This window comes from Lissotriton vulgaris, chromosome 5 (assembly GCF_964263255.1).
Source record: "Lissotriton vulgaris chromosome 5, aLisVul1.2, whole genome shotgun sequence".
Taxonomy (NCBI): domain Eukaryota; kingdom Metazoa; phylum Chordata; class Amphibia; order Caudata; family Salamandridae; genus Lissotriton; species Lissotriton vulgaris.
The window spans coordinates 1,785,520,542-1,785,538,977 of record NC_141693.1 but is presented as its reverse complement, the minus strand read 5'-3'; the positions used below and the strand labels follow the sequence as shown (position 1 = coordinate 1,785,538,977).

Below are 18,436 nucleotides of genomic sequence, written 5' to 3'. Positions count from 1 at the left end.
CTTCTCACCTGAAGGAAGCATATTTCTTCTTGCAGCACAGAAGAAAAGAGCCCCAGTAGTTAGTCGTCCATAAGGCCATGATGGCCCTGCTTTCCATAGAGTGGTCTGATATCGAAAAGGCGACCTTCCTGAGGATTCTTTCCAAGTGATGTCCTCTGGTTGACTCATTCATGGCTGTTCTATCATCCAGCAACATTATAAAACCAGAGGATGATTCTCCCTCTGTATAACAAGGTGGAGACAGCTGAGTAGATATCCTATTCCGCTTCCAATTTTGCAATCATAGCTGGACCTTCTGCAACATACACAGTGCAGATACTTTTGCATGACTTTCAAGCTTTGGCGGAAGAGTCTCAGCAGGGACAGGACACTAATTTAAAATTCTCCATATTGGAGCAACATGTCTGATTTCTTTCTGACATAATCTTTGAGTCTTCTTCGGCAGCAGCAGCAGCTTCAGTTTCAGCTATTTCCGCCAGACGGCACAGCTGGATGTGGGCTTGGAAGATAGATAGAGCTCAGAAGGGGCTTCTAAGCCCCTCTGCTGTGGCAAAACAATGCTTTTCAGCTCCCAATTAGAAGAACCGGTGAAAAAGTCAGTTGACGATTGTAAGCTTTTTACACCTGTACGACAACCTAGGGGTAGGGGATTTAGTAAATTTTCTGCTGCGATAGGAGGTAATCAGTCCTTTCGAGGCAGAGGACGTGGAGGTGGCGGTCCCTTCACTGACAAGTCCCACAAACAGCTACAACAACTCCAGTGACCCCTCCAAGTCCTGCCTCTCCATCCAGAGAGGAAGGGAGAATCCAGCTTTTCCTTCAGTCTTGGAATCACATGTCTTTGATGCTTGGGGGCTTTGATTGGTAAAAGAGGGGTACAAAATAAATTTGTTTCTCCCTCGAAAACTCTCTCATCCTAACTCCAACACCACATGATCAATGAAAACGCAAATGATGAGACCTTCTGCTCGCCTTTCCTACCTTTCCCCTCATAAGCAGGGCGCTTTCCAAGATCATGGAAAAACGAGTGGAAGTTTTGCTGGTGGCACCTTCATGGAATCGTCGCCTTGGGTTTCTGTTACTGAGGAAGCTGGCAATGCAACCACCATGTAACCTTCCCAGTGATTCAATCTCGCCTTGGATTCCCACTGTTAAAGGAGAAGTTTATGTTTCGACTCTCGCTTCGGGTCTGGGGACTGAAAGGTGGAGATTAGAGTGCTGTTGGTACCTCCTGATATAGTATTTTCAATTCAGATCTCCAGGAAGGATTGATTTTTCCATTACAAAGTGGTTCTCACAGGGTTTTGAGCTCCCTAACGTTTTTCTATCTCTGCCTTTGGATCAGGAAATGCTCTGGCACTCCTTGGACATACATGTGGTTCGGCCCATAGACCTAGAGAGAACAGAGGGGCATATTAGCAAGGGCAATATCGCACCTATAGGGGCACTTTTTGCCGCTAAAGCGGCAATATTATTATCGCCCTATCAGCAAGCTGTTGCTAACAGAAGTTAGCGACAGCTTTCAGGCGATAGCAACCAGTTTGGGGCCCGCTTTGCATGTCAGCGATATTTATCTCTAATGACATGCAAAGTGGGCGTACCTAAACTGTTAGCGACTGAAAGCAGTCGCTAACACAGCTATCGCCTATTAGCAACGCAGGCTTTGCTATTAAAAAAAGTTGCGCTAAGCGTGATTATCGCTAGAATCTAACGCCTGCTACAAACATGACTTACCTGTTTCTTCAATTGGAAGTTGATTGTCAGGTTAAGTCCTCTTTGGCGTTAATGCATGAATATCGCTGGATTTCCAGCGATATTCAGGCATTTCGCTGCTACGCTGGATATATTAGCACAATGGAGATAAACGTTGCTAATAGCATGTTATCTCTGCTAACATATCCAGCAATAGGCAGCGATATCAATAAACGTGCTAATCGCGTTTTGCGATAAATATGGCAATTCCTTGCTAATTTGCCCCAGAATCGTTCAGAAAAGTAGACTTTTTATTTATAACATTTGGTTTTGCAAACAAAGACTGCAAATGTAGGTCATTGGATACAAACTCTGATTTCTTTCACTCACCAGAAAGCAGGGGTTACCTTACCTCAGAATGTTCGAGGCCATTTCTCCAGGGGAATGGCTTCTTCTTTTCACGCTTTCAAAGACACCACTGTAAAAGATATTTATGGGCATCTAGGTGGGCTTCAAGTCACACTTTTTTTTCCTACTATAGGTTAAGAATGGGAAAGGGCTCTTCTTCTTCCTTTGGTACAGTAATATTATTGGCATTAAATTAAGGTGGGTTTGTTTTGCACACATTTGTTAATAAATCTCACTTGGTGTTGCATATCGATTTTGTGGTGCCTTATTTTATGGGCTTTTTTTTGTAAAAGGCTTCGGTATACTCTCTAGATATAATGACTGGTTTTGCGATGTTGGGGTATATATTCTGTGTTGTCCTGTCGTACTGTAATAGATGTTAGGGTTCTGGTGCTGTTGTTCATGAATAGTCTTATTTGGCAGTTTTTTGTTTGGTTCTGGGTGGATGTGTTTTTCTTCTTTGTGCATCTACGGGCTTAGTTTGTTTCACTCTAGGTATTTTCTCTGTGTGTTTCATTGTAAAAGGGGTAGATGTGTGGTGTGTTGTCACCTGTGAATGACGTCACAGAACATAGTGGTGACCGAGGTTCCTTGGAGCCTGCAATCTTGAGTAAGAACTAGGGGGCATATTATCTAGAACGGCGTTAAAAATTATTGCCGGTTTAGCGGCAGAAAACTGCAGCTAAAGCAGCAATAATGAGTTTGATAATATGCCCTGGACAATTCCAATAGAAGCCCATGTTCACACCAGAACAAGGACTCCTATTGGAATTCTCAAGGGCATATTATCAAGCCCATTATCGCCGCTTTAGCTGCAGTTTTCTGACACTAAACCGGCAATAGTTTTTAACGCCCTTCTTGATAATATGCCCCAAGGTTGAGCCACTGATCACATCTGCTCCTAGTGGGGGTCTGTATCTGTGTGTGCTCACTTCTGTCTACCTTATTCTGCATAAATCCCTCAGCGAAATTACAGTGTCAGCATGTATTCCTGCCACCAACCCTTGTTACAAAACACCCTAATCAACATTTTGAAGTGGCTCATGTTTTATTTTAGATCATGTTATGTGTTTCAAACATTGTGTATGAGCTCTCTGAAGTCTCTCTTCTTCCGCTTGAAGAGTGATCACGTGATTCCAGCTGCAGCGCCTGCTCCTCATCCTGCCTCAGCTGCAAGGTGTCAGCCGGGGAGGGTTGTTCAAGGGTAGTTCATATGACACACAAAAAGCCTGATACACAAAGGGCCTCCGCACTTGTGCAGGAGGCACCGCAGTTGTGGGGGAGTCTCTGCAGCACTTGTACGGAAGCCCCGCAGTTGTGGGGGAGTCTCCGCAGCAATCGTGGTGGAGGCCTCGCAGTCGAGGGGAAGTCTCCACAATCGGGGTGTAATCTCTGCAATAAGAACATTGCACAGATTCTGCCCGAGTGGGGAGACTCCCCCACGACTGTGTGGCCTCTGCCATTAGTGCTACAGAAACTCCTACCCCACTGTGGGGCCTCTCCCACGAGTACTACGGAGGCTCCCCCAAGACTATGGGGCCTCCGCTACGAGTGCTGTGGAAACTCCCCCATGACTGTGGGGCCTCCGCCACGAGTGCTGTGGAAACTCCCCCACGACTGTGGGGCCTCCACCATGAGTGCTTCGGTGACTCCGCCATGACTACAGGGCCTCCACCACGTGTTTCCGACACTTCCCCATGACTGTTGTGCCTCTGCCACGAGTGCAACAGAGACTCCCCCATGACTACAGGGCCTCCACCACAAGTGCCGCGGTGAGGCCCTTTCCGAATCAGGCCCGAATCTCCATGGCATCCTCCTAGTCAGGCTCACTCTTGGACTGCCCCATAAGGTAATTAAGAGTTCTAGTGATAGGCCAGTGCCTCTGAAAGTCCTGAACAGCCACATATATGTCAGATTTCACATTCCAGGTACACCTTTTCAAAGAGCATTGAGAATCCTTGCCCCGACCCCGGCCTGTTGCGGTTTATGCAAGAGACATCTGAGCCACCGTGTCTCGTTAGATCAAATGCAGCTTTTGCTTCCCTTCTGCTGCATCCCATTCACCCTTGTGGTGTGAAGTTTTGGGGTTGACCTGCACATGAGTGGTCCACATTCCGAGTTGTAGGGCCAGATGGGCTTTCCCAAGTTAGGTCGATGTAGCGGATACAATATTACTATTGGTCGATAGATGTTATTGACCTTGAGTGACATAATACTGAAAGCATCATTTGTATATAAATGTACCTGCATCTAAAGCACACCTGTCCCTAATCTAATTTCTTGCCTCATTCCTAATACCTCCCCCCCCCACCAGTGGTAGCTGGGTGGAAACGGTGGAGAAGGGGGGCTTTAGAAAAAAAAAGAAGACTTACCTTGTCGTCGCCGGTGTCCTCGCTATTCTCCTGCATCCCGGCAGTACCCACTCTCGCAGACTCCCCTAAGCCAATCACTATGCTCTTTTCACCATGACAACAGGATCGTGGTTTATTTGAGCGCCGTGTTTCGATACTCAGACAGGGGCTGAGAAGCTGTGCATGTTCTCCAACCAGGCTGTATAATACAGCCGGTGGAGAACATGCTAAGTGCGCTTGGCGGTTTGGCCGGCCCAAGACAGTCAGCCAAACCGCCATGCGCACTTGGTGCAGCAGCAAACACTCCTACTCCCTCTTCCTGTGACAAGCCCATCCCCACCCCAACCTGGCTCGATCCTTACAGAAGAAAAAAGTTATAATACTGTAACGTTATTAACATTGCATTATTATCATTTTCTTTTTCTTTTTCCACTTAGTGTGGGGATGCTCCTCCGCCTTAGTGCAGGAGCCGCGCCTGCGCCCCATCCACTGCTAAGTAGATGTGCATGAAAAATCAGGAGCAACTTGTGTTGGAGGAGCTTGGGTGAGATGAGTTGAGCTGGCATGCTAGGTTACTTCATTATGGAACCTGTCTCCAGTCCTGAAATGTTCACCTGCAAATCATTGACTTCAGATGCATTAACCTACAATGTTACATGGAAGCAAAACAAGACTACAAGACCCATAATGCATTAGGTTATCTCACAAAAGCCCACGACTGGAGGTACGTGGAGATGGTAAGGCTGCCTTTAGCCTGTACGTGCGGACATGTACCGTCGAAGCAGTTTTTGACATTCTGGCCATCCAGTGTTATAACATCCGGAAGGCATCCCTGGAGAAACATAAGAAACCACTTCTTGAAGGGCACAGCAGAGTTGTGTGTGCACACGTGGGACGCTACTTGTATACACAACAACACGCCTGATTCAGGCTGGAGACTCCCAATTTTGAAAGCCAAAAATCGCAAATTTTGCTGCCTCCAGCTTGAATTTACATTCACTTCAATATAGGACAGTGGGGAAAATAAAGCCCCCCTAACCCCGGTTTTTTGTTCAAATCTTCAAAAGTTCCCTCTTTCGTCTTCCTAAATGTTGGCAAGTATACTTTTACCCCTGGGTTCTAAAGGTGGAATTACACCAGAGAGCCTTCACCAGCCTACTCCCCTCGAGCTTTGTCCGGTTGCTCGAGTGACCAGTCTTGCCCGGCTTGTGTCACTCTTCCTTCACACTTTCTTTGAAAACATTAATGGAGACAACAAACATTCCCTCCAATTTGTACAGCAGTTTTTTTTCGATTTTTTTAAATTATTTATTTATTTTTTGTGGTTTTAATTCCGTTTCACATGACAGTGTTGAAAGACATTAAACAATTATTCTGTGCACATATAAAGAAGCTCTCTCGTTAACCCACGTGAGGGTGGGGCACTTGTCATGCGCCGAAAGGTGTGACGTCATCATTGTGAGGCAGACTGCGCTACAGCTATACAGACAGAGGGGGGTAAGCGTACAGAGGGCTAAGCATAATACTGCTACTGAGCTGGTACATAGATGACGGCAACAGCTGGGATATACACAGGGGAAACGAGCAATGGGACCGTTCGCCTTCTGATGTCAAAGTTACTTTCTGAATGGGAAATGCGGTGACTCCTGGAGACGCCATATTTAATCTTCACTGTGCGGAGCGCCCAACACAGTGACTACTGGATACGCCATCTTTAATCTTCGCTGTGCGAAGCGCCCAACACAGTGACGATTGGAGACGTCATATTTAATCTTCACTGTGCGGAGTGCCTAACTCACTGGCACAAAGGATACTTGTGAACTATGATCAGTGATACCTTACCCTCCCCCTCTTCTGATCATTGAGCTAATTGGTCAGTGTTAATTTAGATTTCTACCAGATGAATACCGTATGTCACACAGCATGTCCGTAGGCCAAGGTATCCGCGCTGATCATAGCACAATACTGCGTTGTGACCCAGAGAACAGTCTTCGATACCGAACCTTCATTCAATCCTTTTTTTTTCTTATATATGTCACTTTCTTGCTTTTGACGCTTTCCGTTGGTGCTCACAAACTGCTTCTGTACTACCGCGCAACAGACAGAAATACTATGAATTCAGGCCTGGGGTGGGCCACCAAAACAGTACCTGCTTGCCTGGCCATGGACACTGGTGCTCAGAGGTTTTAATGAGGAGTATGAACATTTCATTTCAAATTGTCTATCTGGTTACTTGTGTTTCTGCTTATCAGTCTGGATTCCTAAAAAAAAACCTCCTCCATTTGTCAGTACCTTTCTTCAAAGACTTACCAATCTGAACACACACTTACACAGCATGTTACGCAGAATGTCCCATAGCAGGCGCGCTTACTTCACGTACTGATTTTCAGGTAGTGACTGCCTACTTCAATGAACATCTAGTGGTCATCAACTGTGCAGCCATCTTTTCAGAAGGTGAAAGTGGCTGCTTATGTCACAGTCTGCTCTGCTTGCTCCACGGTGGGCTTCATATTGGTGCTATGTTGAGCAAGGGCCATTATTTGCATGGAATTATATTTGGGTCAAGGCACTGCAAGGGAGTGTATTTAAGGGCCAGAGGGATGACAGAGTTTTGTCATGCCATATTTATGATATTGTATGGTTGTATTGTGCTTTCCATATCCCTTGCCAGGCGTAAAGCTGTAGTGTAGGACTCAGGTATTCTAAATTTCTCTAATGTGACTCTAAGAGACTGATAAAAAAACCTTAGTAATAATATTGTGCTTGCCATGACGATGTAGTTGAAGGCAATGTACAGGATGCAGTGTTATTGTCGATTAATATTAACGACCTCAATCTACTGTCATACGACACTACCCCACAAGTGCGGAGCGTTTAGCACCTATACTCACTGGCAGCCATGGAGATCCAAGAAGACCTTCAAAGGCTGATGGTGTTATCGTGAAGTCTAGGCTTCAGCCCAAGGTGGTACCCTCCTGCCATCATGAGAAGGATGATCCTTACAAAAGATGCTCTATAAGCCCAGGAGGACCAGTGTAGGGAGCAGGCAAGGCTAAGACCAGGCTGCCTGCCTTTGAAGAATGATGGAAATGGTCGCAGATCTGTCCAACGTGTTCTCCAACATGGGTGACACAAGCCACCGAGGCTTGTCAACTCAATACAGGATGGACATCTGCACTCTAATTCAACAAAATTACTTTTAATGAACAATGTATTTTTTTCTTTTTAATTTTGTAAGTCTCTACCTCACATTAGCCCTGAAATAATAGATGGTGGACAAGAACCATCAGCTTAAGAAAGAGCAGGCTTAAGGTGTGTTGCTTTTTAGCATGGTCAATGGAGAAAAGCAACAACAAGCTGGAAGCTGGTTAGAAGTATCAATTCCACTCATCTTATGTCTATAAAGGCATGAGCCTCTCCTGTCTAAATAGGGTACTGTTTTAAGTAAGACACCTGTCTCTCTCCAACATGTACGTACAAGACTCTGTTTGTGATGGAACACCATGATGCGCATTCCTTGGAGCAATTAGTTAAACATACTGGACACATCTACTCCCCATCACCGCATGAACTCTGCTTCCGACCCACTCGACTAAATGGGATAGCATGAGATGACCACTCCAACAAACAGAATGTAACCTTGACATCACGTTCCTATTGCTTAGAAAAGGTTAGTGTACAGGCACGGTCTCCTTTATCAAGGTTTTAGCACTTTCACAGAGTATATGGGCCTTGGAAGTATGTACATCCTGACGCGCTACCCACGAAGCGGCCAGCCAGCCCACAGAAGGAATGACTTCCACATTATTTTCAGGACTGAAAGAACACAGGACATTTACAGAACCTTCCTGAAGTCTCTTTGGGCTAAAACAGAAATAAATGCACCTGGTTGGGGAAGGAAATAAGAAATTAGCTTCAATGGGTTTAATATAATGCATTGTGTACACTTTCTCGTTATCTCGCTGGTGCAAAGCCAGAGGCTTGAAATGTGAAAGATTATAAAAATTCAGCTGTCCCAAGGAAATACTTTGGTGGCCTTCCCACCTAATCGCTGTCGCTCTTTTCCGCTAGCACGGCATCTGCATCCTCTGAGATCTCCAGCAGTGCGTTTAGGTCAGGGCTTTCATTCCTCCTCAGGAGCTCTGTATTTTCTCCTTCTTCTCCCCCAACTTCCACCATCTCAGTGGCCTGTACTTCCACTTCTCCATCCCGGACTTTCTTCACGTAGAAGGTAAAGGGTGGCACCTTGTATACCGCCGTCTTTGACCTGGCATAGACTGGGTGGTCAGGGGTGAAGGACTTCTTCAGCTTATCCCTGGAGGTCTTCATCTTCTCCCGCCGCTCGGCGGTCACAATCTTAGTACCCAACTTGTTCATCTTCTTCTCCAGAGTGTGCCGGGTCTTCTCAATGTTCTGCTTGGTCTTCTCCAGGTTTTCTTTGGTCTTCACCTTTGTCTTCTCCATCTTCTCCTTGGAGAAGGCCTTCTTGATGTCGTCCACCCTCTTCATACCGGTCTTCTTGATGCGTTCTGCCCGCGATTCCTCAATGATCTCTTCAATTTCCACCTCCTCGTCCGAGGACAGCTGGATTCGCTGATCATCCTCGGCGTGCTCCTCGTTCACATTCTCGTCACATTCTTCTTCCTGCTTCTCGGCGTCCTTCAGAGATTTGCTGATGTTCAACTTCGATGGGAGTTTGACCTCGTCCTGAAAGAGAAAGAATAACTATCAACACCACTGCTCGGTACAACAGACACCATGTTCTTTTTCATTTTCATTGGATGGTTGTCTTTTTAATTCCAGTAAAACATATTGAGGTGGTAGCCCTCACAGTCAGAACAGTATGGGGGAAAGCATTGACCTAGTGGCTCAACTTACTTACATGGAATGGGGTTGAGGAATCTACTTGCTCAGTTATAATATACCTTAACATAAATTACTAGAGCAGCCAGTTTTATTATTATTCTCCTTCTATTTTGTTCGTTACCATTTGGCAGATGTAAATACGATTTTGTATGCACTGTTTTGAGAATAAATAGTGTGTATGCTTATTTTAAACCACCAATCTGTACTAAAGTTGAATTTTCTGGGAGGTAAGATGGTACAAAGCTAAATGATTTTCTTGAATGAAGTTGCACAACCCCCGAGTGGAGAGATACATTTATAAAAATAAAAGATCACTGAGTGAGTGTCGTCGTGATTCTGTCAAAGTGACTTCAGGTAGAGGCGGGTCTTCTGTCTTGGAACATATGTGTTCCATCAGAAGACTCAGCTGATTGGGGTGAACAACACTTACAACGCAACTTTTACATCGCAGAGCCTTTACAACGCAACCATTACAACGCAAACTATTACAACGCATTGCTCTGGGGGGGCGCTCTAGGATAGGGAATAGGTTAATTTACTATCCAATAACCTTCCCTAGTGTCCACGGGGACAGGAGTTGGAATAGTAAATTAAACTATTCACTATCCAGCGCCCCAAAGCACTATGCGTTGTAATGGACTGCGTTGTAATAATTGCGTTGTAAAGGCATGCGATGTAAATGCATGCGTTGTAACGTCATACATCCGCTGATTGGAGGTACCAGATGCTGTTGCCAGCATGAGCAGTGCAAAACTGCACTGATGCATCAAACCGGAAGTGCCACCTAGTCCTCTGCAGTCCCTGTTAAAGGACTTAAGATGCTTTGAAAGCAGAACTGTATCCCTGCCAAAGGGTACCACCAAGGTTCCCGGGAGAGTGGAATCTCGCCATCGTAAAGACAAATCACCGGCATGAAACTCTGTGCTAAATGCACGTTGATGGAAGCCTGGAGATTGTTAAACTCACCAGAAAGGACTAAGAGCGGGAGTGGGGTCTGGCACGTCATACAGACCACCAAGAGGCTCCCAAAAAGACGTACAGAGATGTGAATATGATAATGGGTGGGAACATCTCTCGTTGAATACCACTTTCTAGACCCTTCTCTCTTCTATCTCTCCATCATGCCATTCAACCCAACTAACAGGCTCAATGTCCACCGCTGAGATTGATTTCATAAAGGAATCCACCACTAAACCTTTTGGGTTCTCGAGTATCGTGCTTCTTGCCGAAAAGCGCATCCACAGGGGTAGTAAGCGCTATATAAATACAATCCAATTATAAAAAGAACTGAGGGGCAGATTTACAAGCCCCTTGCGCCTCATTTACGCTGCAGTTGCGTCACTTTTGTGACGGAGCGGCGGCGCAAATCCTGCTCCATGGTGCGGGGTACTGACAACGTGACGCATCTGGGAGATGCGTCACGTTGTAAAGCCCTGCGCCACATGTAGGCGTTCCTGTGCAGGGCGGGGCGTTCCAGCGCAGGAACGCCTCCTAAAAGTGGCTGAGTGAAATCTATAAGATTTCACTCAGTCACTTTTAGGCCAATGCTGCGTCAAAACCCTGTGCCTGCATGAAGCAGGCGTAATGATTGACGCAGCATCAACTTGATAGGGCCCCCAGAGCATTGTGACGCAACTCCAGCAATGCGTCACTTTTACTGCACAGATGCGTCACGCATCTGTGCCATTTTTGCCCCATGGTGCGCCGCAATGTAAATGCGGTGCATCCATGATGGCGGAGCTGTGGCGCACAATAATTGGCGCATCCCTGCTGATTTGCAGGGATGCGCCAGTTATTGTAAATATGCCCCTGAGTGTCCACGTAGGCTGCGATCACGTGGACTGAGGCCTGAGGTGCACTGCAGCTGGAGCGCGCAAGAAGCTCGCAGGATGAAACTATAGCAAGACCGTACTAGGCAGCCGCCTTCCAATCATTAGTCGGAGGCATCATATTGCCCCTCCTACATCTAACAAATGTAACCTCATTGCTAGGTAAGAGTGGCGGCAAAATGTGATTTATGACCATGGCTTAGGATCACCCCAGATTTCCGAGACGTGAGGTTATACATGCCATAGTCATGGCTCTGAAGCTCATACCAAGCTGGGATTCACAGCAGGCTCTGACTCAAAGCAGATTCACAGCAGACTCATCGAAGGGCAACAGGCTCTGGCTAACAGGAGACTCACAGAAGGGGAACAGGCTCTGGCTAACAGGAAACTCACACACGGTGAACAGGCTCTGGCTAACAGGAGAAACACAGAAGGGGAACAGGCTCTGGCTAACAGGAGACACATAGAAGGGCAACAGGCTCTGGCTAACAGGAAACTCACACACGGGGAACAGGCTCTGGCTAACAGGAGAAACATAGAAGGGGAACAGGCTCTGGCTAACAGGAGACACACAGAAGGGGAACAGGCTCTGGCTAACAGGAGACACACAGAAGGGCAACAGGCTCTGGCTCCCAGGAGACACACAGAAGGGGAACAGGCTCTGGCTAACAGGAGACTCACAGAAGGGGAACAGGCTCTGGCTAACAGGAGACACACAGAAGGGCAACAGGTTCTGGCTAACAGGGGACTCACAGAAGGGCAACAGGCTCTGGCTAACAGAAGACTCACAGAAGGGGAACAGGCTCTGGCTAACAGAAGACTCACAGAAGGGCAACAGGCTCTGACTAACAGGAGACTCACAGAAGGGCAACAGGGTCTGGCTAACAGGAGACTCACAGGATCTGGCTAACAGGAGACTCACAGAAGGGCAACAGGGTCTGGCTAACAGGAGACTCACAGAAGGGCAACAGGCTCTGGCTCATAGCAGATTCACAGCAGGCTCTGACTCACAGAAGACTCACCAAAGAGCAACAGGCTCTGGCTCATAGCAGATTCACAGCAGGCTATGGCTTACATGTGACTCACAGAAGGGCAACAGGCTCTGGCTCACAGCAGATTCACAGCAGGATCTGACTCACAGGAGACTCGCCAAAGGGGAACAGGCTCTGGCTCATTGCAGACTCACAGAAGGACAACGGGCTTTGGATCACAGGAGTCTCACAGAAAGTCTACAGGCTCTGGCTCACAGGAGACTCACGGAAGGGCTACAGGCTCTGGCTCATAGCAGATTCACAGCAGGCCCTGGCTCACAGGAGACTCATAGACGGGATGCTGGCTCTGGCTCATAGCAGATTCACAGCAGGCTCTGAATCATAGGAGACTCACAGAAGGGCTAGAGGCTCTGGCTCATAGCAGATTCACAGCAGGCTCTGACTCACAGAAGACTCGCCAAAGAGCAACAGGCTTTGGCTCATAGCAGATTCACAGCAGGCTATGGCTTACATGTGCCTCACAGAAGGGCAACAGCCTCTGGCTCATAGCAGATTCACAGCAGGCTCTGACTCACTGGAGACTCACCAAAGAGCAACAGGCTCTGGCTCATTGCAGACTCACAGAAGGACAACAGGCTTTGGATCACAGGAGTCTCACAGAAAGGCTACAGGCTCTGGCTCACAGGAGACTCACGGAAGGGCTACAGGCTCTGGCTCATAGCAGATTCATAGCAGGCTCTGGCTATGGTATGCATAACCTCGCGTCTCTGAATACAGTTTTAATTTTGATGAAAGGGTAAGCATAAATGTTGTTCTTGGCCACGCCTCTAATTTACTACGTTCATGCAAAACAAAGTGGGTACGCCCTGTTATTTGATAACTCATACTTATAAGCAAAAAAGCAACTTTAATGAGATACTTAAATACTTTGCCTATCGTTGCAAAAGCTAGATTCATAATAGTCCATCAATAAATATATAATCATCGATTAAAAAAAAAAAGGATAGATAAGGCTATATAGAAGTGAAAAGTAAAGCTAAGTGTGCCAAGGATGTGTCAGAATGTATAGCTCGATTAAGTGACATGAGAAAAGCATCCTCTGAAGCAAAGTACAGCAGCGCCCTCTCCTGTCCGAAGGTCGACCTGCTAGAGATTTTACATTTAGGGCACAACCAGTGCCCTAAATGTATGACCCTAAACTTGATCTTGTTTCCGGTCCAAGGAAGACATGGCTTGGCAGTTCGGGCTGGACTGTTCCCATGAGGCACAGGGTCAGACTGATTTGCATATGGCCATGTCCGAACTGGGGTGGCAGAGTGGGCTAAAGAACGGTGATGGATTAAATCCAGATCTTTTGACTGGGTGTGAGTGTTGGATTGATTTGGATGCCCAGTCCATCACCACCCCCTTTTGACCCTAAACTTTATGACAGAGAACCAGTGTTTATAGAAAGATACTGTTCGTGTAGAAGTCATCATTAGCCTCTCAGATAACTCAGTGAGTAGTCTTCACTGCTGATGTGTGTGCTACGCCTTTCATCCTTTACCTCTGTAGTTTACTAAAGAAGTGCGACTGAAGTTCTAGCAGCATATTTTTACAGTGCTTTGAGTGTAAGAACTGATGTTTCCGGTAAAACATAACAAGCATTTACAATGCAATGGTCTCGGCATTGTTAAAGTTAGACCTATTGCCATTGCTCATGACATTATTTTTATTTATGTTTTTCGTTTTAAAACATAAATAAATGATATTGTAATTTACAATGCCAATAGCTTAATTGCTCGCAAATGCGAGACCTATTACATTTGCACCCACACACACACAAAGCCACCCACACACGCACACATATTATCCATCCTGCTTGATCCCACTAACTTAACCAGACGTCGATGTGATTAGAGAGCACTAAGAGTCCAAGGAGTCCGTTACTGGAAGAAGCACGCACAGGCAGAGAGAAGGGCGGCGGGGGGTTGAATGGAAAGGGTGAGATGTGGGGTGCTGAGTTGACCTATGGGTGGTGGGGGTGATGATGGGAGTTGACTGGAGAGGAGAGTGAGCCGTGAGTGAGGAGGGCGGGGGTAGAAAGTGAGGAAAGTGGAGTTTAGAGCTGCCTGTGGGAATGGGGGTGGTATGTGAGGAGGGTGGTTTCTGAGAAAGGTAGGGGATAGAACTGTGAGAATAGTGGGGTGTTGAGTTTGGGGGTTTGTGAGGGGGGTGTGGTCTGCCTGTAGGCAGCAGTGGTACGCCTTGTGGACGGGTGGGTGAGAGAGGGTAGAGTGGATAGGTGGGGAAATGTGGGGAGGGAGAAGAGCTGTCAGAAGTGTGGGGTAAGCCGTGAGTGAGGAGGGAAGCGTGGGATGTGAAGGGAGTGGGAGCTGTGCTGTGGAAGAGCCTGTGACTCGGGGCTTCCCGGCGCCTTCTATGTCTTTTTCTGACTCCTGCTTGCTGCTGAACAAGGTAAGGCTGAGCTCCCCTGGTGATAGACAGAGGTTGGGGTAATAAAGCGGGAGGGGCCAGGAATAGGCAGCAGCCATGGTCAGTTCGCCCCTCTCTGCTGTCAAAATGCTAGCCCTTTGTTTTGAGGTATGCACCTCCACTCCTCCATCTCCTTTGAAACGCCCCTCCTCCCCAACACATGCACACTCACACTGATAGCCATTAGTCTGACCTGAATTTCATATCAAATATGCCGCTCCTCAACCGAAAATATCTGAAATGACAGCGACCGCTGGAGGGCAGGAGACAAAGAGGGTGGGGCAGATGTTGGCGGTGGGCAGCCCAGGGCAAACCTGGCGGAGGGAGTCCATGGGCAGGAGCATAGTCTAGTGTGGTAGACAGATCACCTCAGATGGAGGGGTCCAGTGTCCAATTTCATATCAAATATGCCTCTCCTCAACCGAAAATATCTGAAATGACAGCGACCGCTGGAGGGCAGGAGACAAAGAGGGGCAAACCTGGTGGAGGGAATCTTGGGAAAGGGTGCTAGGATTTCTCCCCAGATATTTATAGAGGGGAAGGGTCTGACATACGATTTCAACAGGAGGGTGGAAATTGCTGCGGAGGGAGGGACGTGGATAGACTGACTCAGTTGGGACGTGGACAGACATACCCTGACGGGGGAAGAGAGCGACTATGGACAGGCGGAATACCATTGGAGGGTCGCTGGAGAAGGGCAGGGTTTAACAGAGAGACACTGACAGACAGAACACCCAGAGAGGCAGTATGGGCAGGACGGTTTAAATCAGGAATTGGCCGATGGCAGGAAACAGCGTGTGACAGAGGCGGGTAAAGACAGAGCTGAGGAGAGCCAGGTGCGGTAGGAAGGGAGAGGCACACACAGGCTGAGCCAGTGAGGAAAAGGGGCAGGCGTCTGAGGGCTCTAGTTGATGGAATGGCTGGGGGTCCATGTTGAATCACAGATAAACAGAAACACTAGGTGGTAAAAGGTAAGGCCGATGAAGAGGAGATGGAGTCAGACAGGCACTGAGCGCTGAGGGAAGAGGAGGGGCAGACAAAGATTGGCAACAGGCACAGCCAAACTCATGCTGACTGACGACCGTAGTGAAGAGCTGACATATTCACTTTCAAAGCGGGTGGGCAGCGCACCGAATCCCTCCACAATCACTTACAAACACCAGAAGTAGGCACAGGAGGACTGCAAAAAGCGACAGACATGGACAGGCACTAAAAGGCTCTGATAAAAACCGACAGAGAGGCTCTGATATGCAGCTACAGACAAGCCCTAGCAGACGCTCACTGACAGACACCGTCAGGGCCACAGAAAGCCACAGATTGAGTGCCTTCAGCCCACCTCTTTCCCACTCTGACACCCCGGTCCTTGTGTAAAACGCTGCGCTTGGCAATGCCTCCGCCGCCGCCGCTCGGCTCCTCTCTGCCAGCCACACTGAAACGAAATTGCAAACCAGAGCTGCTCCAGCAACAGGAAGGAGGGGGCCAGTCAGGGAAGCTGTTATCAGCGCCGCGCGCCTCTCTGCAGACCCCCTCTGCATTCCAGAGAGGCGTGCGACGCGATCCGGACTGCCATGCAATGCCGTGGAGACAACACCTGGCCGCATGCACAACGTTATCCTATGGGGAAACGCTGCGCACAGCCAGGTCTTGTCTCACTTCGGTGTTCTCAGACTGCTGAGACGCCGACAATGGTTCTTCAGCGCGTCACTAGCTGAGACCTAAAAAAGGAATCTATGGTAGTGTATCTGACCAGGTGTCCGTTGCACGTGTGGGTTGGAAGACCCCACCACCAGGGCTTTAAGTTGGATGAAAAAACTGATGGGTCTCTCAAAGGGGCGTGGCCAGTGTAATTAAGGGCGTGGCTTCAAAACACTTACGCCAAAAATCTGTGTTTAGCATAGTGTGCCGCCCGACTTGTATTTTGCTGTTTCTGTCATTGCATCCAGATTTGTGATACAGCAATTAACATCATACCTACAACAAGTGAGGACTATTAGCTTTGTCAATGGTTATTAGTTGATAAAAATTTAAAAAACTTCAACTATGGATTATTACATATAATTTTGAAAAAGCTTCCAATTACAGCCCTGGTGACCCTACCACAATGTTGCTGCTCTTGCGTTTCAGAAAGAGAAGGGAAATCCAGAAAAAAAATTACTCTTTAAAGGATTTCCCTTCCCCCATAAAGCTCACCTGGCAGGACGTCATGCCGTAACTTCTCCACTAGTGAGAAGTGAGCAGTGTGAGCAGTGCACATCGATGTGCCTTCTGTCTCGAAACGGGTCTCTATCGGGCTGTTTTGCGCCCTGTAGCTTTTTTGCAGACTGCAGTGACAGCAAACTGCAAACTGCTGTCACTGCAGTCCGGGAAAAAAACGGACCGTCTGTGCCAGGGCTCAAACAGAGCCCGATAGAGACCCGTTTTGAGGCACCCTTTAAAAAACTGCTGGTGCTCAGACCCCTTGAGACCCGGCCCACTTAAAGTCCTGCCCACCGCTCAGTTAACTGGGGACCATGCGCTCGATGCAGCATCTCACGGTTGACCTAAGACAACAGTTCCCAGTATTTTTTTGTCTGCTGGCATATCCTACCAAAGTCCAAGGAAGAAAAAAGATAAATAGTAAATCTGACACCAGGGCCGGAAGTATCATTCGAGCAGTCTGTGGACAGCCGTGTGGTATCCAAATATCGTTGTCAGATTATCATTGGACAAACATATCGAGTCCGAAATGCAGCAGCGGTCCGTCCATAAAGGGGGAGGGGCCAGGCCTCCGCACCTTTTGGACATAAAGAGTGTCTGTCAGGCAGAGCAAAGGTCAGCCTGACAGAGCACTTTATTTTCAGGTCGGCAGCCAGCAGCTAGACATGCCTGAATGCGCAGGCTCCATGCTGCCGGCTGAATTTGCAGGGCTGAGGATATCATAGCTCTTGTGGGCGTGACCTCCTCAGCTCTGCAAAGGTCCTCGAGACCCTCCCCCTTGTGACAAAGGGGAGCATCAGTGATTGCTTTGGACCTGGACGCTTCAGTTTTAAGCCTGGAAGTGACCAGGGCTGAGTGTCTATCACTGGCACATCGACACAGAGTCGGTGGCTTCAGCAGTATGTCTGACCCCATTCTACTCTGTAAAGAGGTAAGGACTGCTGCCTCCCATCCAGCCAATGAGGGGAGGCACCAGTCCCAAGCCTCCTGGGACCTCCGAGGCTTCCCTCCCCGAGCGATGCAGCAAGTAAATGTGTTTTAATTGACTGCTGCATGCATGTATGAATGTATGTGTATTTGTGAGTCAGTGTTGTGAATAGGTATGTGTGGGTGTATGTAATTGCATGGGTGTATGTGAGTGTACGTGTCTGTGTGGCCCCTTGCTATCTTGTACTTACCAGCTGCCACTGCCTAAACATCATCCACAAAAATATTACTCTATTGAAGTAAATAATGGGATATCTACACTGAGCGGGACAATATTTTGATATTTCTACAAATGACATTCAGGAACGAGATCTTTATCTCAGTAATAATTTCTGTGTACAATGTTTTGACGCACAGCAGTAAATAGTATCTGTTAACAATTCTGCATTCTAATGTCAGGTAAGCTAGTCAATATTTTTACAGAAAAGTATCTAAGAAGTTCTCCTAATCCCAATAGACACAATTGGGTGAATGCATTCATTACATTGGCCGCCATGATTCTAATATCCTAAGAGATTCTGATTATCAGTGACTTTTATCACTTGACTTCTCCTTATGAGCATTAGTGTATTTGCTAATTGAATAAGCAAAGAACATTTGGCTCCTCTTAAAAGCCTATACAATTTTCAACTTTAATATC

The 18,436-nt window shown here is 47.4% G+C and overlaps 1 protein-coding gene across 1 annotated transcript in view; it reads right to left on the bottom strand.

Annotated features, from left to right (window-relative positions):
- Nucleotides 1–5,734: 5,734 nt before the first annotated feature.
- CAVIN1 (caveolae associated protein 1) overlaps nt 5,735–18,436 on the bottom strand; it is a 127,167-nt gene continuing 114,465 nt past the window's right edge. The window contains exon 2 of the mRNA XM_086924115.1: nt 5,735–9,158. Within this exon, the coding sequence (XP_086780241.1) occupies nt 8,496–9,158 (663 nt within the window). The 3' untranslated portion in view covers nt 5,735–8,495. The remainder of the gene's footprint in view (nt 9,159–18,436) is intronic.